Source organism: Cryptomeria japonica, chromosome 11 (assembly GCF_030272615.1).
Source record: "Cryptomeria japonica chromosome 11, Sugi_1.0, whole genome shotgun sequence".
Classification (NCBI taxonomy): Eukaryota; Viridiplantae; Streptophyta; class Pinopsida; order Cupressales; family Cupressaceae; genus Cryptomeria; species Cryptomeria japonica.
Genome location: NC_081415.1, coordinates 323,812,274 through 323,836,877, shown reverse-complemented (window position 1 = coordinate 323,836,877; position 24,604 = coordinate 323,812,274). Strand labels below are relative to the sequence as shown.

Sequence of the window (24,604 nt, the reverse complement as noted above, 5' to 3'; positions counted from 1 at the left end):
GCCCTATAGATGTTGAAACTTAGAAGGAAGATGATGTTGATAGACTCTCAAATCTAGCATATGTGGTAGAGCAGCTTGAGGAACTTGCTAAAGAGATTCCATGGCCTAAGGTAACATCTATTAGACCTCCATCATCCCTAAGTAGTTTATCTATTGCGTTAACATTTTATAGGCAATGGGAAATAGAGAGGGCTAGATTAAAGGGGATTATTGACAAACAACAAAGGGAAATTGAAACGAGGGATAATAAAATTGAAGAATTAGAGGCTAAAGTTGATACAATCACTAGTATGGTCCCCGAATTAATGCAATGTAGGGCACCACCAAGAGTTTATGCTCTGCATTTAAGGGTGTGGTATTTAAATTTCAAATTGAACCACATTTTCAAAGACCTTAACCCCTCTTTAGAAACCCCTGAGGAATTTTATGATGCTTACCAGACTTCCCCAGCAGCTGTGAAAAATTTGTTGTGTGAACTTTATTTGCATAACTATGTTGTAGCTTCTGATAGTGAGTGGAATCCCTTGTTATACATTGGTGATGTCCACATAAAAGCTTTAATGTCATGGATTCAAAATAAGATCAGCGTGGGGGCACAAGCCAAAGCACATAAGGATTTCAAATTTAATTGTCCATTTCCATTGAGGAAGGAAGAAAAAGAGCCAAGAGTTCTTTATTATGAATGGTAGAAGCTACTGGTAAGGCAAGATGTTAGGAATCTAGTGTTACCAATGAGGGAAGAAATATTCCAAGCATATGAGCATTTAGTTCAAAATGAAAGCGCAGTTGCCATTGATGGCTTAACTCAGCACTGGAATAACTTGCTAGAAGAATTGAAATAGGGAGAACCTCATTCACTGCCAAATTTTCATGCAACTATGCAAATAGCCCCTAAATATATACAACTGGGGAGAGTGAAAACCAATAATTGGGTACCTTTGATCTTTCAGCCTCCTATTCTTATGTGGCCATTATTGGGATGTAAGACTATAGATAGGCCCTATGAAGTAGTTACAAAAGAGGCCAAATGGTCCAGGTTGGAAAAGATGAAAGGGTTTTAATGGAATTTAGCTTCAGGAGTAACAGGTCAAGGAACCATTGGTGACCTAAGAGTTAGTGCAAGAATAAAAAAATTTCCTCGTGCTGGAGGATCAGCAAGACCTTAAAGTTGGGGGGCATGATGAGTTGAGACATTGGCATATTTTTATCCTTTGAACTCTTAAGCTTTTGTCATATTTTTATTTACATAATAGTAATGATGTATCGGAAGTTTACTATATGTATTTCAGATGTTAGCCTGAACCTATTAAAGCATGTTTTGTCTTTGCCACTTTATTCCTACAGCCATGTTATTCATTCATGTTGCCATGTGAATTATTTAAGGCAAAATCATGTGTGAAATTAATAGATTTCCTAATTAATTAAAATATGTATCTATGTCCTTGTATGTTATTTCTTTTGAAGTGCAGGGAATAAATGATGTTGCGGTGGAAGCTCACCTATTACGCCAATTGTAGGAAGAGATATTCAAGGAGATGACTAAAAGATCAAATAGCAGATATGTTGAAGAGCGTAAGGAATGGCAGAGGAGAATTAATCACATGATACTACTGATGTCTAACTCAAGTGGACATTAGTGTTGTAAATACCACCATAGTATGTTATGACTATGGTTCGGTTTAGATCCGCATTTTCTGTAGCTTAACTCCAGCTATCTCCTTTCTCAATTAAGTTATCCGCCTCTTCTCTTCGGTGTGATTTGTGTTGTTTAAAGTAGATGTTTTATTTTAAAATAAGCTCGTCATCTCTTCTCAGAGGTTAGAAAAAAAGAGAGAAAGCAGAGCAGAGGATTTTGGAAGTAAAGTTACAAGTGTTTTTGAGTTTCTTTTTATGTTAAATCATGTAATGACTTCCAAAGAACAATGAATAAAAATATGTTATTCTAAGCACTTAGAGTTGTTTTTGGGAAGCCTAGAATCACTCATCCAAGGGGACCCACTTGGTGAGTGTTCATGTGCCTTTGTTAATATTAGTTTTCTTCTTTAGTTGTAGTAGACATTCTTGCATTTACTATTCCTGCAATCATGGAACCATATCCACTGATTGTTACTGCAGCCAAACCAAAACAAAGTAGTTTCTGTTTATCAGCATTGAACTTAGCTAGTATTGCTTGAATGAATTTATGTTAATGCAGAAGTTTTCTTGTAGCATTTCAATAGTTTCAATTCTTGCTTATCTTTTCCACATAATGTTAGTTGTTGCAGTAATGCAGAGTAGCTATTGCAGGAACTTAGTACATATATAGTGCAAACCCATTTCAAGTATTACATCTCTGGGTTGACAATCAAATGAACACTAGCTATAGAAATAGTGACTTTACCAAGTGAATGTCCAAACTTTGGGTTGAGACTTCAACTAGAGTTACTATTCTTATTGTTGGGTTGAACAACTATATTATCCTCTTCATTGGCTCTTGTCTTTCTTCTCATTGTATTTTCTGCTACAACGGATTTCAAAATATTGTTTTCATGTTTTAATAATTATTGTAGACACCCAAAAATGGTCAAACGCTTGCGAGGTCATACTTTAACATTTACGCATTGCCTCATTTTAGGTTTTTGCGTCGCATTAACATTTCTTCCACGCACTTGGTCTTTATCATTTGCGAGCATCGAGTCCTTCTTCTGTATTCTTCATCTATCTCGCTTTTGAAATAGGTCTTGTCGATAGCAATCTTCAGTCATGATTTTGGTCGATCTTTGTCCTTGTCAATCTTGTCATATTGCGATCGATTCGTCATCGATCCTTGTCCTTTTTCAATCATGTCAATTTGGTCAATTTGTCATTGATTTTTGTCAACCAATTTCAATCAAATCATTTATCAACACTGGTCATTTATTAATTCAAAATCATGATCAAATCGATATCAATTATCTTTCATCAAGACCTAATTGTCATCCTTGCATTTCTAATTCATCTTCCAAGGTTTTGTGATTTAATCATTTAACCTTGTTTGTCATTTTTTCCTCTAGGTTAAATAATTTATTTATTTATCCTAAGTCTTCTTGTCACAATTAAATGTTTATTTAATTGGCTAATTAATTCCTCCTATTTTTGTGAATTAATTAATAAATGACAAATTATTAATTAATTTACCTAATTTTCTAATTTCCATTATTTCTAATTTCCATCAATTTCTAATTTCCTATTTTCATTATTTCTAATTCTTAAATTCCACCTATTTTCTAATTTCCTAATTGCAAATTCCACCTAATTAACTTGTCTCTAGTTCTCCCTATTTTTGTGCTTCATGTGTCATACTCTTGACATAGCAAGATGTCATAAGGTCCTAGTTCTCTAACCATTGCATTGGAAATATGCCATAATTCATGACATAGAAGGTGTCATAACCTTCCTTTTTCCACTCAATTGTGCCATTTTTGAAATCAATTGCCTCTTATGTCAATTTAATGCTAATCTTGTCATTTCTCCAATTTGTCTATAAATTGGATGAATTTCTTCAAATCAAATCCTTAATAACCCTTCTAATCCTGAATCCGAATTTTCTATCAAACTACCGAACTTACGCTTCTAGTACTCTTGAGTTTTTCATCAATCTTGCTTTCAATTGTGTGTGCACTTGTAGGTGAGATCCACAAATCCATTTGAAGAGGAAATAACAACAATGGAGCCGCATGGAAGAAGCATCCGAATTGTTATATGGTTTGCATGATATTTTCTTTTAGATGCTTTGTTTTTATGCCTCTATTGAATGTGCTTTGGAATTAGGTTCATTTCAATGAGTCTTCTTTTGATTAAGTTATTCATGTCTAGTGTTTTGATCTACTTGTTTTGATGATTCCTAATTTCTACGCTACAATTATCATCATGCCTTAATCTTGTTCCATCATCTGTTGTCCATAAGAAATTTGTAGAAACTTTCACTGCATCCATTACTATGCTTCATTCTCACCACTGTCTTATTGTCAGCTTCCTTCTTCTCTATATCATACTTTATTCTCTTTTTGATATCTTCATATGATAGACATTTTTTATTGCTGCCCCAATGATGATATGATTAAAGAATAAGTATCTGGTAGAATACTGAGAAGGGGGGGGGGTGAATTAGTATACTCAAAAACTGATACAAACTCTTGAACTCAAAATAATTTTATCAACAAAATGGTTCTATCAAGATAATGTCTCAAAGATTACCACCATCAACCAGTTTAACTGTTATACCAACTTAAAGTTAAACAACTTCAATCTTGTAAACATCAACAATGCTTAATCAAATATCAACATATTCATCTCTCAATTCTTCCAGTTCTCATGCCTTAGCAAAATAGTTAAGTAGTTAATCAAATCAAAAAATAAGATCATAACCACAAAAGCATTCACCACTTGACACAAATATTTATACATTGAAAACCCAAATAGGTAAAAACCATAGTGAGAGGAGACTCACAAGGATAGTTATCTGAACTCTTCTGAAGTTCGCCCTGTTAGGAGCCAAGCCTGTTAAAGCTTTACAATAAGTCTTGTTAAGATTTGATTCTATTAGGAATCGCCCAATTAAGGGATTTACAAATATGCCTTGATGAAAAGCACAATACCTTGTTAGGAGTAAACTCATTGGAGGATTTGAGAATCCAAACTAATGGACCACCTTGTTAGATGATTTAGAAAGTAACCAAGTTTGTTAGAGCTTACCCTGTTAGGGTCTTTTGATTCTGTTGTAATTGGTAGAAAACAACAAGTTTTCTTGATCTGTTTGAATAGCACTACATTTGCTTGATTAGATCCTTCTTACGCTTCAATCTGCCTTTACTCAAACTATAGATCCATCCACCAGTTAGGCAACCACACACTCAACTAATTTCTACTAACTTTTCCAACTCCTTTACAAACAACTTCATCGATCTTAAATAGAAAATCAACTAGGTTGGTAACACAACAAAAACCTAATTCTCATTATTGAGATTACAAACAAGTTGGTACAATCTTGACCATTAGAAATCATAACAATCTCTTCACATTAATCAGGAAAATTCAAACCGCTCCCTGATCACCGCTTCATTGGACTTGTAACTCATTACGCGCTATGCATTTGATGCAATCCACTTTTCTCCTTTCCAAGACAATCAAATGCACCAAAACAATCTGAACATATCCTCATACAATGATCACACTTTTCTCCATCATTATCACTCAACATCAGATCATAAACCAACAAACTTGATCGGTTAGGGTTTAACAAAAAAACAATTGGTAGGGTTTACTAGTTTATAAAACATAGAAAGGTTTAACCTTATACACTGGTTCAACTTACAAACTACCATATACCGATTTACAACATCTTCCTCAAAGTTTATCATACCAGTTACAATACAAAAGCAATATCAACAATAATATCAGCAAAATCATGAATACCATTCACCGGTTCAATTGACATCAATGACAACATATCATTAATGCAATCTATATGAAAAATGCCAACAATCTAAAAATACCAACAATCTCCCCCTTTGGCATTGATGGCAATACAAATATCAATGCCTCTGATTTTCTATTATGATTAGTGAATAGGAATCCTAGTTTACATACCAAGTATTCACCATGCTCTGTTTGTCATCATCATGTCACTGGTTCACCTAATCAAACACATAATTCTTCTCCTCGGCTACATAGTTCTTGTCCCCCTTTGATAGCAATGCCAAAATGAAAGTAAAATATGTAATATCAAAATCTCACTATGTATCAACAACATACTGCAACTGGATGCTCCCCTTGTGGAATATATCCACTCCTTTATCAATCCATGTAAAATTCTACAAATAATTCAGGGCCTGATGCAACCAACATCATGTTCAACTGACTTTATGAAGAGGGACAACCCCCAACTGATTTTTAAGATACTCAAAAGTGGTCTTAGGTAGAGGTTTGTTAAAGATATCTGCAAGCTACTCCTGAGTGGAAACATGCTCTAAGATAACATCTTTACTTTGAACTTTTTCCCTCAAAAAGTGATATTTCAATTCAATGTGCTTAGTCCTTGCATGCAAAATGGGATTCTTAGAAATATTAATTGCACTTGTGTTATCATACAAAATCTTGATAGGTTTTGAGATCTTCATCTCAAAACCTTCCAAAATGTGCCTCATCCAAATAGCTTGTGTGCAATTCATATAAGTTGCTACATACTCAGCTTTAGTAGTAGATTGAGAAGTACAACTCTACTTTTTACTACTCCATGAAACTAGCCTTCCTCCTAGAAAGAATGCTCCATCGGTAGTACTTTTTTGGTCATCAATATTTCCTGCCCAATCAACATTAGTGTATGCCTTCAAATCAAAGTTTCCTCCATATGAATACCATAACCCATAGTCAACTATACCTTTCAGATATCTAAAACTTCTCTTGGTTGCTATGAGATGTGCTTCCTTTGGATTTTTTTGAAATCTAGCAACTATACCAACTGCATGGGTAGTATTCGGTTGACTGTGAACAACATAGTGTAATTTTCCAATCATTGACCTGTATTCTTTCTCATCTACGGACTTAGATGCATCTTCCTTGGATAATTTACAACCTATAACCATTGGAGTTCCAACTAGTTTACAGTCACTCATGCCAAAAGTCTTCAATACTTCTTTCACATACTTAGATTGAGTAATGAAAATACCATTCTTCATCTATTGTATCTGCAAGCCTATGAAAAATTTCATTTCCCCTACTAATGACATCTCAAACTCATTCTTCATTTCATCTACAAAATTGTTGCTCATGACATCACTACCTCCAAATATAATGTCATCAACAAATACTTCACTAACCAGTATTTTATCTCCTTCAAGATTGAGATAAATTGTGTTATCATCACTGGTTCTTGCAAAGCCTATGTTCATCGGATGTGTATGAAGCCTTTCATACTATACTCTAGGTTCTTGCTTTAATCCATACAAAGCTTTATGCAATTTGCATACCATGTCTTCTTTTTCTGTCAATGCATAACCATCAGGTTGCTCTATGTATACCTCTTCTTCCAATATCCCATTCAAAAATGTTGACTTAACATCCATCTGGTATACCTTGAACTTCTTGTGAGCTGCAAATGCAAGTAATGTTCTTACTCCTTCCAATCTTGCGACTGGTACAAAATTTTCTCCATAATCCTCTCCTTCTTATTACACATAACCTTTTCATACTAATCTGCCTTGTTGTGAACTACAACACCATCTTCATTCAACTTGTTTCTGAACACCCATTTAGTACCTATAGCATTCTTGTTTACCGGTCGGGGTACCAAGGCCCAAGTGTTGTTTTTCTCAATCTGATCCAATTCTTCTTCCATTGCCTTAACCCAATGACCAACACCAAATGCCTCCCTCACACTTCTTGGTTCAAAGGTTTCTCTCTTATTCTTCTTCTAGTTAGTACTCCAACACCCTTATCTCCAATAATCTGCTCAAGACTATGATTCAGTCTCACATATCTAGGAATAACATAATCATTCTCTTCAGGTTCAGCTTCTTCATTGTCTTCTTCCTCTAAATTTATTTGTTTTGGTTGAACAAGCACATCAAGATTTGCCTTACCGGTTTCAGATTTAATTATTTCAGGTTCTAAAAGCAAAATGCAAGGATCTTCATCCTTTTTCTCTGAACTGGTTCCCGTCTGAAATTTCAAGACATTCATCTACACAAACATCAGCACTCTCAACAATTCTTTATGTCCGGTTATTGAAACATTTCTAGGCCTTACTCTTGGTGGAATAGCCAATAAATATGACTTCATCACTCTTCACCTCAAACTTGCTAATGTAATCACCTCTTTTGATAAAACATTTACTACCAAAGATCTTAAAATAGCTAACATCAGGTGACCTTCCATAATAATACTCATAAGGTTTCTTGTTCTTACCTTTTTCACCATAACTCGGTTCATTGTGTAGACCATTGTACTTATAGCTTCTCTCCAAAATGTTTTTGCCACACCTCCTTGTATCAACATAGTTCTTGCTGCTTCAACCACTGACTAGTTGTTTCTCTGCTATACCATTCTATTGTCATGTCCTTGGTGCAGAAAGTTGCCGCTTGATACCATTCTCATCACAATACTTAGTGCACTCCTCAGAAGTGAATTCACCGACTTGATCTATCCTTAGATATTTAATCTTTTTGCCACTCTCTTTCTCAGTTAAGGCTCTGAATACCTTGAATTTACTAAAAGCTTCATTGTTATCTTTCAAGAATGTGACCCACATCATCCTTGAATAGTCATCAGTGAAGATCATGAAATATCTATCACCTGGAATGCTTCTAGTTCTTATTGGTCCATGTAGATATGTATGAACCAAATCTAACAAGTGCTCTATTGAGAAAGACTTGCTCTTGAAAGTAGAAGAAGTCGTCTTCCCTAACTGACATTCTTTACAAAGAGCATTAACCGGTTTGTCTATCTGAAGTAGACCTCTTACTATCTTAGACTTACTCACTTTAACAATATTGTCAAAATTTATATGACAAAATCTTCTATGCCAAAGCCAACAATCATCTATCTTCGCAATCAAACGGTTGCTAACTTTTGGATTAAGATGAAATAGATTACCTCTAGTCTATTTTTTGGTTGCAATCAATTCACCTTTGTTGTTAAATATTTTGCACATGCCATTTCTAAATTCCAGTGGGTATCCTTTGTCATTCAGTTGTGCCACACTCAGAAGATTGTGCTTAAGACCTTCAACCCAATAAACATCATCAGCACTGCTCTTCCCATTAAGAGAAATAACTCCCTTGCCTTTAACCATACAGGGTGAGTCATTGCCAAATATGACAACACCGCCATCAAATTCCTTCAAGGAAATAAATTTGCTCTGATCACCAATCATGTGATGTGAACAAACACTATCAATGATCCAATAATCAGAGTTATCCATCCTGGATACTAGAGCCTTCTGGTTAGATGTCTCTTCCTTAATAGCCACAAACACAATATCTTCACTAGCATCATCATCAGATTCATCATCAATAATACCACTGTCAATAGCTACAAGACAATCTCTCTTGCCTTTTCCCTTATACTTCTTAAATTTGTCTCTCTTGTGTTCATTTTCACTATTAGGATAGTTAGCTGCTATATGAGCAATCTTATTACAAGCAAAAAATTTCAATGGTAGCTTACCTTTGTATTTACCAGTGCCCCTAGGCAATCATTTTTCCAACAATGCTTCAAGCTCCACTAAATTGTCTTCATCATCAGCATCTCTGTTGGATATGGATTCATAGCTATGGTCGGTATCTCTACTTCTTCTCATGGATGGGTTAGAGACAGAAGCTCTGAATTTGGATTCTGATTTTTGTACACTACCATCATAGCCATTTAACTCAAAAGCAGTAAGTTTGCCAATAATAGAGTCAAGAGTTACCTTTATCTTGTCAATGGATTTCAGCTCCTGAATAGTTACAACTCGAATAGCATAGACCAGTAGCAAGGTTCTGAGTACCTTATTGACCACTGTGGCATCTTCCACTTTCCCTCCTGCACTTTTTATTTCACCAACTATTTCTTTAATCCTTTCACCATACTGCTAGATATTTTTGCCTTCAAACATTCTCGTGACATCAAACTTTCCTCTTAAACTCTCCTCTTTAGCAATCTTAACATGTTCATCACTGCTAAAAATCTCTTCAAGTTTTTTCCATACTTCATATGCAGTTTCAAGACCATGAACATCTACATATTTAGCATCGGATAGGGAACTAATAATAGCCTCTAATACTTGATGATTCTCTTGCTATTCTTTCTTTTTATCATCAGTCTGAGTACCAGTAGGTGCAACATATTGAGTTTCTACATGCTCCCAATACTAACTACCAAGACTTTTGATGTAAATCTTCATTCTATCACTCCAGATTCTATAGGTATCTTTGTTGAACTTAGGACCTTCTTTCTTCATCATGATCTATAGGATCTTTTCCTCAAGCTATTAGGCTTAGAGATGTAAGAGTACCTAAGATGCTCCGATACCAATTGATGATATGATGAAAGAATAAGTATCTGGTAGAATACTGAGAGGGGGGGGTGAATCAGTATACTCAAAAAATGATACAAACTCCCAAACTCCAAGTAAACTTATCAACAAAATGGTTTTATCAAGATAATGTCTCAAAGATTACCAACATCAACCAGTTTAACTGTTATACCAACTTAACAGTAAACAACTTCAATCTTGTAAACATCAACAATGCTTAATCAAATATCAACATATTAATCTCTCAATGCTTCCAGTTATCATGCCTTAGGAGAATAGTTAAGTATTTAATCAAATCAACAAATAAGATCATAACCACAAAAGCATTCACCACTTGACACAAATATTTATACGTGGAAAACCCAAATAGGTAAAAACCACGGTGAGATGAGACTCACAAGGATAGCTATCTAAACTCTTCTAAAGTTCACCTTGTTAGGAGCCAAGACTGTTAAAGCTTTACAATAAGTCCTTTTAAGAACTGATTCTATTAGGAATCACCCAGTTAAGGGATTCACAAATATGCCTTCATGGAAAGCACAATACCCTATTACGAGTAACCTCGCTGGAGGATTTGAGAATCCAAACTAATGGACCACCTTGTTAGAGGATTTAGAAAGTAACCAAGCTTGTTAGAGCTTGCCCTATTAGGGGATTTTGATTATGTTGTAATTGTTAGAAAACAATAGGTTTTCTTGATCTGTCTAAATATCACTACATCTACTTGATTAGATCCTTCTTAAGCTTCAATTTGCCTTTACTCAAACTGTAGATCCATCCACCAGTTAGGCAACCACACACTCAAATAATTTCTACCAACTTTTCCAACTCCTTTATACACAACTTCATCGACCTAATATAACAAATCAACTAGGTTGGTAACACAACAAAAACCTAATTCTCATCATCGATATTACAAACAAATTCAGTACAATCTTGACCATTAGAAATCATAACAATCTCTTCACATTAATTAGGAAAAGTTCAACCGCTCCATGATCACCACTTCATTGGACTTTTAACTCATCACGCACTATGCATTTGATGCAATCCACTTTGCTCCTTTCCAAGACAATCAAATGTGCCAAAACAATCTGAACTTATCCTCATACAATGATCAGACATGTCTCCATCATTACCACTCAATATCAAATCATAAACCAACAAACTTGATCGGTTAGGGTTTAACAAAAAAATAACTAGTAGGGTTTACCGGTTTACAAAACATAGAAAGGTTTAACCTTATACACCGGTTCAACTTTAAAACTGCCATATACCGGTTTACAACATCTTCCTCAAAGTTTATCATACCAATTACAATATAAAAGAAATATCAACAATAACATCAACAAAATCATGAATACCATTCACCGGTTCAATTGACTTCAATGACAACATATCATTAATGCAATCTATATACAAAATGCTAACAATATAAAAATACCAACACCCAAAACATTTTATAATTTGCATCACTGTTCCAATCTATACTTTTTTATTCCTTTCCACTGTCTCAAGAGTGTCATTCTTGTTTGGTACAACTACCCCTAAATACTCTTCTCTTTTGTCACTTTGAGGCAATAATAGTAAAGGTAAAATGAATACAACAACATATCAAATGAATAAAATATAGTTATGAATCTAGAAGGTAAGTATGAATATACACAACTATGGAAAGATCATCTTTCTATGGTGTAGGACAGCAATACAAGCCATGGATATTTCCCCCCAAGTGAAAGGTCATTTGTCCTCACATGACAATGAATGGATGAGAGTGGAAAAATAAAGAAGCTATGAAGCATGTAACAAGAAAAATGATAATTTGACAAAAGCATTGTAATGCATAGATAGTTAATTAACCAAAAATGATAAATATTATAAATAAATGGAAATCATAAATGTAAGTACCTTTAGTGATTTGAATAGCTGCAAATGTGGTGAAGATACAAAAGTACAGGTCTCAAAATAGTTGAATTCACAGGTCTATTTAACAGTGATGCATATTTGACATCAATAGTTGTTGTATACTTCTTGGAAGATTGTGTAGGTTGACTGTTTAGTCACACTACAACTGTTGCAAGTAACTTAAAAATGTTGTAAACTTATTGAATAGTTACTTCACCTCCATCATATGACTTTAATACAACTTTATATGTTGTCCATTTATCATCAAATAGAACATGAACAGATCAATTGGACTACACCATTTGGATAGACATTTTTCATTCCATGAAGACCCAACTACCTAATGAAAAGTTTTATTTTTACATATGCAAAGACTCACTTTCAAAATTCAAGACACGATTGACTCACAACCTTGAAAAATAAGTGACCTTGAGATATGACCAACAAACCAGTTGTAAACACCTTTGAAAGAGTCATTTAAACAAGAAGAATTTGGGGAAACAACTCCACTAGACAACACCTAACTAACTAAGCATGAACAAATGAAGAAAAAGACATCTAAGACATTGTGCAGCACTTATGGAATCAAAAAATTATTGTAGAATATCCTAACCTACACTAACCAGCAAATAAGACAAACAAAACCATTCACTGGCTCTATGAAATATCTAGCCTTTCTCTGCAACTTACAATGCTTCACATGGTTATGTGCAGCCATAAAGAGTTGCAATATCAATAGAAACTTAACAAATAGCTGCAATGAATTTTAAAAGACATTAAGACACTCACTTACAACTTCATTATGATAATATATTGTTGTTTTGAAGTTGATAAGAGAGATGAAACCATTATTCTTTAGTTGCAAGTTAAAATTTAGTTTCATCTTCAACTGCAACTTCATGCTTGGATGCAATAAGTTGTGATGTTTTTCTTGCCTCCTTAGCTAGATGTCTAATGTGACATCCTCCTGAAAGAAAAAATTTAGAATCCTCCTTAGTGCTTTTGTGTTGATGGGTTGCCTCTTTGTCCTCTTCTTGATTTGTAAACTCCATTTTGTGACTTATTTGACTAAAACATAGAAATTTTTGCACTTTCCTCTTGCTACTCATTATTTTTCTGTATAAAAGATACTTATCTAGCATCCAAATTTAAGAAAAAATTCTCTTTCATCCCAAAACATGTCTTCATCAATATCTTCTTTAATTTTCAGCATTAGAGGACTGAATTCAGCTTTATGGCAGCTCTCTTCTTGAAGTAAGAGTTCTGATTTGACATCACATTCAACAACTTTGTGTATGGTAACTTCTTCATTTTGCAATACAAGGTTATCTTCCTTTACCTTCTCACAAACCAGCACCTTGTCATCAATAGATGAACAAAATTGCTCTATGATGTTAGAGAACACATCTTCATTGATTTGCAAACTTGCTGCAAATGATATTGGCTCTTGGTTATTGTGCTGCATTGACTTCTAAAACAACTTAGTGACTCTCACAACTTAACTCATCCTCAGCAAAAGCACCAAAAATATTGAGCTTTTCAATTCCAATAGAGGTTGGAATACTAATTCACAACTCAAGGATTTTTATCCATACTAAGCAACCCTTCATGAACTAGAAGCTACATTTAATTATCAACCCAAGGATGTGAACTTGAATTGAGACATCATTGTATATGCACTATAAAAGCCTTCTAAGTTATTGTATCAGTTGTGTGTGGAAAATTAACTCAAAATAATAAACTAAACTGAAAATATAACAATGCAGGAAATAAAACTAACTACACAGCAATGGCTGCAAGAAGACTGGTTATTTGCAACAACAGTGGTTGTAGGATGACTAGTTATTTGCAACAACAGTGGTTGGAAGACGATTGTTCTAAAACTAGTGAAATCAAATATGATGAAAACAAAACCTATCATAACCAGATCACTAATTAAAGTAAAGAATAATGAATAATAATCTAAACTATTTCAAATCTAAATTCTGATGAAATCATAGTTCCTCAAGTGGCCCTTGCTTGAGTTGCTTCAATCTGTCATTAGCATTTCATCTTCAATAGACAAGCTTCCATTCTCAAATAATCTTCTTATTGAAAATAAAATATTACATGGACATATATCAAACTTTCTGATTGAAATTGGACACCATTAACAAGACTCGACACTAACTGGATACTCTCTACACTATTCTTAATACTACTATCAACAATACTTTCAACACTACTTTCAACACTACTTTTAACACAACTCAAGAAAATCTCAGATTTATGCTTGAGGCTTGAGAGTTGAAGTAATTACAAACTCAAAAAATTATTAAAAATGTCATTTCTCCTATGAAAGTAAGGAGATGACTTATTCTATTCATGACCAGTAATAAAGATTAAACTAACAAGAGTTGAGAGAGTTCTAATCCTCTTCAAACTCTACAACTATAAAGTACAGTCATGGCTAAACATGTGTACAAAATTTATTATAATTATTTATGGATCATCAAATATTGTTTCCACAAACTTATCCAATGTTCCTTCACTTTAATAACTCCAAATAAATGAACTCATGAAGAGGTAGAAGAGTCCAAGTTGAATTTCAACTCAATCCTTAACTGATGCTTGAAAAATTTGCTAGTTTGTCTTAGTCAACTTTTATTTATTACTGCTCATTAACTATTGTGAATCAGCTCAAATGGTTTAAACCCATTTTATATCTCCTTTTAAGCTTTTTGGATCATTTTTAAAATCTTAATTTTGTTATGAAATGAGTGAGATATTCCCATTTTATTGAAACTGGTATTTTGACTTTTTCTGCACTTTTAGTCAACTGTTACATCTATCAATTGCCAACTTTCTCCTCCTTTCTTCTACCTATATGAATGAATCAAACCACTCAAAAAAAACATGTTAATCATTCCAAAGTAATTTTCATTCAATAATAACCATTTATTATAATTTTAACATTTATTTAACATCAACTAGCTAGACACACATATGCATATCAAACACCATTAAATCTAGTTAACGCTTCACAAAACCAAGGTAATATTTGGAAATGACTTGGAAGGACATTGTAAAAATGAGTTAAAGTATCATAAAACATGAAATAATATAGTCAATTTATAGGCCCATCACATGGGTCTGGGTTTAACCCCAGTATAAGAGCATTTGCATTATGGACAAAAGCCCCAAATATTGATAAGTCCATAGTTTTGCATGGAGTTGAACGTAAAGTAGGGGATGTTATTGTCTAAATTGTAGTAGATACATTGGAATTTGAAGTTACAATAATATCTATGCATGTTGCACAATTTGCAAGAGAGGTGGTAGAGGATTTAGAAAAGAAGCACAAGAAGCTTAAGAGAATGCATGTGGCCTTGCAAGCTGACCATAAAAAATTATATTTTGATAATATCAAATTGAAAAAGGAGGTAGCTATAGGGGAAGCCACAAAATTGACTAAGAAATAGTTGGAAGAGATGCAAAAGATGCAAGAGGAGTTGCAAAGGATAAAGGATGAATCTGCAAATAGATTTTTGGAAATAAAGAAGGCAACAATTTTGCAGGTGGGAAATAAAGTTATCTCTAAATTAGATGAAGTGCATTCTTCCTATTATTGTGTGGTCCAATTCAAGGACCAATTGGATTAAATTATTTCATTCTTTTTCCCATTAAGGGTCACATGGTTCCCCAAAGGCCTAGTACTCAAGGAGATTCTCTTGGTAGTTAAAAATATGCCTAATGCTCATCCAGGTGTGATTGCCACATGGATAAATTATAATTTAATGATTAAGGAATTTCTGCAGGTGGAGGAGGAAAAAAAGAAGTGGCAAGAGAAGATAAATTCTTTCAAGGGTTTACAAAAGGATTATATCCTTTCAACTTTGACAAGTGAAGGATAGATAAAAGAGCTTGACAGGTGGTAGATAGACTTCCAAGAATCAGTGGATGTAATTTTGAAATTGATTGTTTGAGACCCCAATAAGCAAGATTCATATCACTTAATTATTGACAAGATTCTTAATGTAGATTTTTTGTATCATAAATTTATTGTAGAGGATGTGGTTGCCCCCAAAACCAACGAGCCTATGAATAAATTGCTAAGTTTGAATTATTTTGCTTGGTTGATGGATGAAGTGGATGGGTGGTAGAATAAATATTGCTCATTGGAAGAGGATCAAGACAAGGAGGAAGAGTAATTAAGGTTGTGTCCATTTTGGTATGCTTCTTTTTATCTTTTCTATACAGATCTCCAATTTTGGACATGTTGATTGGAGAAATCAAATACCTCATGCATTTCCTAGTGCACCTACTCCAGCTCCAAGACCAAGGTTCCTACCTTAGAAAGTACAAGTACAAAAGGGACCACCTAATGAATTCATCATATATTGAAGCTCCAGTTCCTAGGTACAACCCTTGCAAATATTTGCAATTAATGAACTATGAATATTTGCACACAAGGCTTGTCTCAAGCTACTTTGTAGCATTTTGATAATTGTAATCTGTAAAATTTTGACATGTGTCACAATCGACCTAAAGCTTGTTTTTCTCCTTGTGATTATAAAAGGGAAATTGGGGCCAGTGTGAAGGGATTCTAGGAAAAATTTCCTAGTATGTAATAGGGACTAGTAAGAGGAATAGAGAGAGTGAACATTTCCTTTCTATAGATGTCCACTATTATAATGTATGTGTATGTTTTTGAATATTAATGAAAGAAAACCATTTTCAGGTTGTTTCATCCTTTATGTTCAAATGTATGAATTATTGTGTTAATGACATGCGAATTTGTCTTCCTCGAGCAAGAATGTGTAATTGTGAATATGGGTCTCTTTTAATGAAAGAGTTAAAGTTTATCTTCAAAGTTACTGCAATGTGTGTATGATTGTATGTTATTCATGTTGTAATTATTTTTAAGCAAATTATACAAGTCATAAGTTGTTGAAAGTGATTATTGAGTGTATATCATAAAGTGTTGATTGCTTGTAGATTGGACTCTATTTACCCAAAGTAGGCACTGGCCCAATTTACATTTTCAAAATCATTCTTATTTCACCTTTTATATTTTTGCAATAGGAGTAGGATCGGGAATAACTTTAAACTAGTCTCAATCACTGAGTGAGAGTTAGTATACCAAAATTATAGCCAAAATTTAAGGTGTTAATGCTTTCATTGGTATATTTTCATTGAGACGTTTGCTTTTTATAACAATGTCATCCAGTGCATATGTCTATTATCTTAAGGCATTATTAAGGTCTACCCACCTTGGGATATCAACAAGTTCAAGGTTGGATTTGGCCAATGAACGATGTTGGGATTTAACCTGTTGATAAGAAAGTGGCTAAATCTTTAGAGTTTGGAGATCTATTGATTTGGGAACCAACAACTTCATAGGCCTTCTTTGCAATTGTACTACCATGATGCAATGAGGGTTTTTGCAACCCTAATATCACCAAATGCAGCACATGCATGATCCTCTTTGGCTCAAAATGGTCAAGATAATTTATGCTTGCTCTTCTCAAGTGATAATGATTTATCTATTCTATAGTATTATTCTTGTAAAGATGACAGAACCATCTCCAAGCAAGAAGGCCATAAAGTTCAAGAAGCAAGATCCACATTTTGTCTTCCCACCATCGTCGGTCTCATCAAGTATTGATCATATAAGGAACACTGAGAAAGGTCATGTTAAACTAACAAATTTTATTAAGAGAATAGAGTAGCCACCTTCATACTAGAAGATGGAATTCACCATCAATATTGGTATTAATCTAGTTTCAACTTTCCCCATGTCTACTCAGGATCCTAAATTTGTCATGACAACTGCAAATCATTTTGATCATGTTACCAGGAGCGTGATGGAAACAAGTAGCAAAACATTAATCAAACTTGATGAAAACTTCTTTGACACTATCTTCAAGTGTCCCAAGATTGATAAGTACTCTGATATCACCATGCAGTCAGCACAAGCCTATAATAATAGGAATTCAGACAAATGTAGGAAGAATATGAATGACAATTGGTTAAAGACCCCAAGGCCTAGAATTACCAAGTGGCCAAAGACCTTTCCTAGGAGTGATCTTAATGAATATGTTAATGATTTGGTCACTCTCCTAAGTAGAATAAAAGGACTTCCCACTTCAAACACTTACTATGAATGGATGTGTCAATACATCCATGTCATCAAACAAAACAAGGAGAAGATATTTTGGGAGAAGAAGATAAGCGATGCCATATGTGAACAACTCACCAAAGTGCCAACTAATCTCAAGTTCTACATGACATCTTATTTGGTATATGTAATAGCTACTATGAGGCATTTCCCAAGACTATCTACATTAAGAGATAGGAGGCAAGTGGTTGTATATGAGTACTATAACCAGTTGGTGTTGAAGAATAGTTTCAATCATTTCTAAAGAGAAAATTTTGCATTATTTGGCTATCACATGTGCCTACTGAATAAAAATTTATACAACCAGAGAGTGTAAAATCATGCTTGGGAAATAATGAACGAATATGGGTGCATCTTCCTACAATTCCCTACTTTCACCTATCTAAGGGTGGGATTCTTTAATGTTGAACCTTTCATGCTCCCAAGATATCCATCAGATAAAATTGTTTTGATGGAATTGGATTGTCAGATGGTGATGTCACATGAAGCACAATCTAGCTCACAAAACAATTCTAAAGTTCTCCTTGGCAATTTCTAGGTACTCTATTAACTCAATTTTCAAGGCTAGGGCAATGGAAGAAGAGATGAGGAGAGTAACTATGAGATTCTTCAAGTCTAGGAGAGACTTTGATTATAGAGGAATGAGAAAAAAAACTTTAAAAAATCATATGTGCATGTACATTGTATTGAAGACATTGAGATTGGTTGTAGAACTAAGCATGATATCAGGATGCTTGATTACTATCCGCTCACATTGGGCCAAATTCAATAATTGATCTAGAAAATATCCCAAAGGATCTAGAAGAGGATGGTAATGTCCTAGACCTTACCTATGTTGAAAAGAAATTTTCCTCTACACCCTTGCCTCTCATTCAAAGACAGATTCCAAAGTATTCTTGCCAAATAATAATGTTTGGATTTCAAGCAAGGGAATTCAGTTGAAACATTTTTCTATTGGTTCAAATGATGATACAACTGGGCTTGTTGGTAGGAGGTCAAAAATTAGAACAAAGAATAAATGGGATTTTGCCACTCCTCAAAAGGCTCCAAAATTGAATTTCATAGTTGGGGCAAACAAAGGAAAAGCCCAAGGAGAATCATTTTGTTCAAATGTTCTAGAGACAAAAGAGTCTAAAGTGAAAGATGAGCATTTGGATGATGAAAATCCTGACTTGGAACAAATCAATGTTGATCAATTGGAAGGTGAGTAGGGGAATAATGAAGAGCATGATGAATATGATGAAGAATAACTACCATAATCAAATAAGTCCCATGAATCCCTACCCTAGTTATCTTTCTCTTCTTCTATTATGGTGCATGCTCCTAGTTATACCACTAAATTAGAATCTTTTGAATATACTATCACATGTGTCACTCCTATTACAATTGTACATATTTCTTCCACTAGTGCTAATAAGTCTGCCATGGATACCTTGCATGACAATATTGAGAATGTTTTCTCTACTTTCCCAAATTTGTCTAAAGTGTCGGCTACCATGTTGGATGACTTTGATAAGCTCATGATAGAGATGGTTCCTAGATCCAATGAGTTATCTATAAAAAATCCTCCTATTATTATGACCACAACATCACATATTATGACTACTACTTCTCAAGATCAAATAGATCCCTCAAACTTTAGTCACAACTATTGAGGATGATTTCTCCTTGCTACCATGGTTGATCTCCAATGCCCCTAAGAGGAAGAAACAAGTTGTTTCTCTAGATGATTTTGATTTCAATCATCTTATCCCCATCAAACCTAAGACCACCAAGAAAACCAAGACTATATCAAGGGTGAAGGTGGATAAAGCTAGAAATAAATATGTAGAGATTGTCATTCCTCCTCTTGATAAGGACATTGATCAGATCCAAGAATCAGATTATATCATCAATAGGGTTGAATTGGGAAAACAAACTCATGATTCTATCGCAAGAGATGTTCAATTAGCTTTGGGTGCCCTCGTTTCTAGGTATGATGAAGATAAAATCAAGAAGGATAATCTTAAAGCATAGGTTGAACAACTATGCTAACTAAGGTGACTAAGGCTTCTGAGGCCATTAAATCAGTGACTTCATCACTGGATAAATAGGTTATGAAGAGAGTTGAGCAAGAAGCTTCATGAAGTAGAGCAATGGGTGAATTGATGGATAGGATGCTTAGCCAAGGTGTGTGACTCTTTAGCTTAGCTGTCACCATAGTTAAATTTATTGATGTCATAAAAACTGAGGTGGATAACACCATAGAACTCTTCTCCCAAGAGTTAGAAGCACAGGAAAAAGATTTTGATGCATGGTTGAAACCTAGAGATTTTGACTCAAATGATCTTGTGCAAAATAGTGTCATTCCTTCTCGTAATATGTATGTTGAGCAGCAAGAGGCACTAGAGCATTAAATGAATGTTCTAGAGAAACTTATCAAGGATATGAGGAAATCTCAAAAGGAATGTGCAGACAAAAAGAAGGAGATTGTTGACAAGATATCAAAAATTCCTTGTACTTTCCTTGATGAAAATTAGAAAGTAGGTGATATGGATATGGTCATCAAGAAATTTAATTTATTGTTAGTTGTTGAGATTGAAAGAGAGGACTTCTCTTTGTCCTATATTGATAAATTAGTTTATCTACAGTTCAATCTAGATTTTTTGTATTCACTTCTAAAGAAACATAATAAATATTGTGTTGATTTAGGAGATTCTCTTACATAGGTCAAGGTCATCACCAATCATACCCAAGGACCTGATGAAGCCCAGATGAAGATTGTTCTACAGAAATTTGAAGAATTTCATAAATGAGATCAATGTGAAGAAAATGATACTTAGTCATTTTTTATGTTTTTCTAGTCACCTTAAGTGTCATTTTGTATATGCTCTAGTACACATGTAGGACTGCACATGTCCTAAGTCAAATAGGTCTCTGATTTTGACTTGGTCACAAATTAGTTGTAACTTTTCCTATTTTTATGCATCATCCCACTTCTTATATATGAGGGATTTCATTGTAATAAGGATCTTTGTCCATCTTTTGCATATACATCAAAACTTTATAGAATTGAAAATTTATCCAAGTTTTTGTGCTTATAGTGTATTTAAGAAAATTTAATTAAAGAAGAAATGAGTTGCATCCAATCTTTGTCTTGGGACTACTTTATTGTATGAGAGAATGTTCTTATATAATTCTTGTCTACATTCTTTAGATTAGATCTTTTATTGTGAAAAGTATTAGAATCAGAAGAGTTTAAGAAGATTATTCTGAACTTTGCTTTGTGATATTTACTGAAAGAGTTTGTATTAAGTGGATAATAAGATAAAGTCTTTGTGATTTATTGAGTTGTCTTGTTAGAGTAAAAAAAATTATGATATACTTGGAAGACTTTGTGCTTACAATATATCAATCTTGGGTTACAATGGTTGATAGGACTTGAGTATTTCAAGGAAACTTTGAGTTTTTTTGTTAAAAAAGTCTCATCCCTTAAGTCATTTTCAGAAAAAGAAAGCAACAAGAGGCTTTGTACTCTTATGGACACTTTTCTTCCAATTAGTATAAATTATTAAGATTATTGCAAGTTTAAGTTATTTTATTGAGAAAAGGAGAAATTTGTTCTAAATAAGGAATTGGATAAAACTTGTTCTGAAAAAAAAGAACTAAGTTATTGTAACATCTTGGATTAGTGTAAAGTTAGCAGGTAGGTTTAAAATAGATAGAGATTGCAGTAGAAAGGGGGAGCCTTCCCTTATAACTAGGAGTTATTTTTCCTTATGAGAGGTATTATCTCATGTACTGTTGTAAAATTCACATTTTGTAACTTCCCCAGTTTACAAAATTTTCACCCAATAGTTTTTAGCGACTCTACTAGAGATACAAGCACATAACCAGTTTCTACTCTGGGAAATCAAAGTTACATGTGTGGGATAATAAATCAAGGTGTTGTATATTCTATCTTTGAACTTCTTCAAAAGCATCATTTTGATTATTTACATGTACATGCAAGTTCTTCCTTTCAGAGAACAAGGAGTTTTCAACCTACCAATCAAAGATCTCCTATTCCAAGTGAAGCTTCAAGCTCACCAAGGTCTTTGGAAATTCCACAAGTGCAATGGTTTTTAATTCCTCCATATCAACATCTATAGCTAGTAGAAATGGTTGCAAAGGGACCATGGGGGCAGAATTTTGGTCCCCTTAACTTGACTCCACCTCTTCATCCTCTTCCACAAGGTTTGCAGAAGAATATTCCCAAGTTATTTTGGCATGGAAATCAACACCTGAATGAACACATTATAACTTTTCATATTTCATGTGGAAGTCTTGGTGTAGAATTTGAAGATGTAGCAATATGTCTTATTGTTGAAACACTACAAGGTGCAGTGGGAGATTGGTTCTACCATTTGGCACCTCAAACTATTACTAGTTGAGATATTCTCAAAACTCGGTTTGAGGCACAATTCAAACTAGTGAAAGATGCACATGATCTCTTGACTCAGTTAACTTATATGAGGAAAGAACCACATGAACCCATGAGGGATTTTGTGGCAAAGTTAAATAAGTTGAAAAATAAAATTCCCACTAATTCTTAGCCAATTGAGGAGAATATTAAGTGTTTTTTTGTTAACGCCCAGTTGCCTGATGTTAGCTTTTTATTAAGAAGAACACTTCTAGAAAATTTGGTAGTGGCTTAAGCTCAGGCCATGGAGATAGAGGATAACTTGATCCTTACTGGAAAAATTAAGAAGGATCTAAACAAGGCTAAACTAAGTTTTTCTACTTTAGAGACTCCAAATTCTCCTTCAATTACTACCGATCCCATATTTCAAAGACTTGCAAATAAAGCTATTGCTTTAAAGAAGCAAATTTCACAAACGTAATTTCCTACTCCATATAAAGATGTTCCATGAATGGCCTATCCCAATAATTCTTCTAGATATGCAACTATAAATCAGAATAAGTTAACTCCTCCTCCTGAAAGGTTGGCCCTTGAAGCACCTCCTATCAATGCTCTGGTGGGATATTATGAGATGAAGCAAGGAGATAACATTGTTGAATAACTGCACTTGGAAGATATTGTCAATTCCTTTCAAAAGGAGTAAAACGAGTTAACTGGTGACTCTAGTATCTAGTTCATGCAATACCAGGAAGCTAAAGAAGAAGGTAAGAGTGAAGCATTTGCAGTTTTCACTCATTCACAAGTTCCAAATCAGCCTGATCAACAATCTGGTGACAATTCTAAGACAAAAGGCACACCTCAATTGCGGGTATCACTTGCAAAAAGAGGTACTCCTTTGCCCACTTTACCTAAGGATCATGTAGTGAATAATCAAGTAAGTACTCCTAACCCTTCTTCATTGAATGTATCAAAGAATTTACCTATTAATCCTAAGCCTACAAGTGATGTTCAATCCCCTCCATTAAATTTGCAATACCAACCTTTTGACATCATAGACCATGTAAAGAAAACCAAAATTTAAATGTCAGAGGTAGAATATTTAAAGGAAAATCCTGACTAGTTTGATAGATTGGCTAAATGTGTCAAGGAAAAAGAAATTCCCCAAGTTCCTATTGCCTCCCAAATTAACTTAGTTGTTGTCTCATCTACTATATCAATTGCATTGGTCCTAGTAGTACTCATGTCTATCATATAGTGTTTTTAATTCTATCCTAGCCTAGTGGTGCTTATGTTTATCACATGGGTATTGCTCATCAGGCTCTATCCTTATAGTGCTTATGTCTATCACATGGTGCTACATTTTATCAATGTATATGTTTATCACATTACACTTTGTCTTTATCTTATCCTGCTAGAGCACTCACTTAATTTTAATCAATTTGATGGCTTATCCTAGATTATCTTAGCATCCTATCTGACTAGGGGCACCTATCTGAATTTATCATCTCAATAATTTATCCAATTGGCTATACATGTTTGTCACATGGTTGTTGATTCCTGCCCTAATTTACCCTATCCTAGTTGAGGCACTTGTCTGAGTGTATCCTCTAAACAGTTTATCCAATCGACAACATATGTCTATCATAGAACTATTGATTTCATCCTTCCTAGACACAGACATGTTAAGGTCAACCTATGTGTTCTATAATTGCACATACATAGTTTTACCTTGCACAAATGCGATTTTTCTCATATACGTGGCATAATATCCTATGTGCGACCTAAAATCATAAACATAGAAATACTAGATGCAAACATGATTACAATCACATATGTGGGTATACAGTACCTATATGCATAATCATGTCACATACATGTCCAAACCTAATGCAGATGCATTCAAAACCCTAAAGATTGTTTCATTTTTTTGTCTAAACCTACATTCTATCCTAATAAATGTGCATTAAATGGTAAATGACTGAGAAATTTTGAGGTACATATTGGCTTGTCCATGTCTGCAGGTCGCTCAAATTGTCGAACTCAATCAAATCAGTGTAGCCTGACTGCTATTGCTCCCCAACTATCAATTGCTCTCCTAGGCTCCTTAGATTCTCTACTCTCTAAT

The 24,604-nt window shown here is 34.2% G+C and overlaps 1 protein-coding gene across 1 annotated transcript in view; it reads left to right on the top strand.

Annotated features, from left to right (window-relative positions):
* Positions 1 to 24,604, top strand: part of LOC131860197 (uncharacterized) — a 97,330-nt gene that overhangs the window by 23,582 nt on the left and 49,144 nt on the right. Inside the window, exon 2 of the mRNA XM_059214575.1 lies at positions 23,228 to 23,366. Coding sequence (XP_059070558.1) covers positions 23,228 to 23,366 — 139 coding nt within the window. The remainder of the gene's footprint in view (positions 1 to 23,227; positions 23,367 to 24,604) is intronic.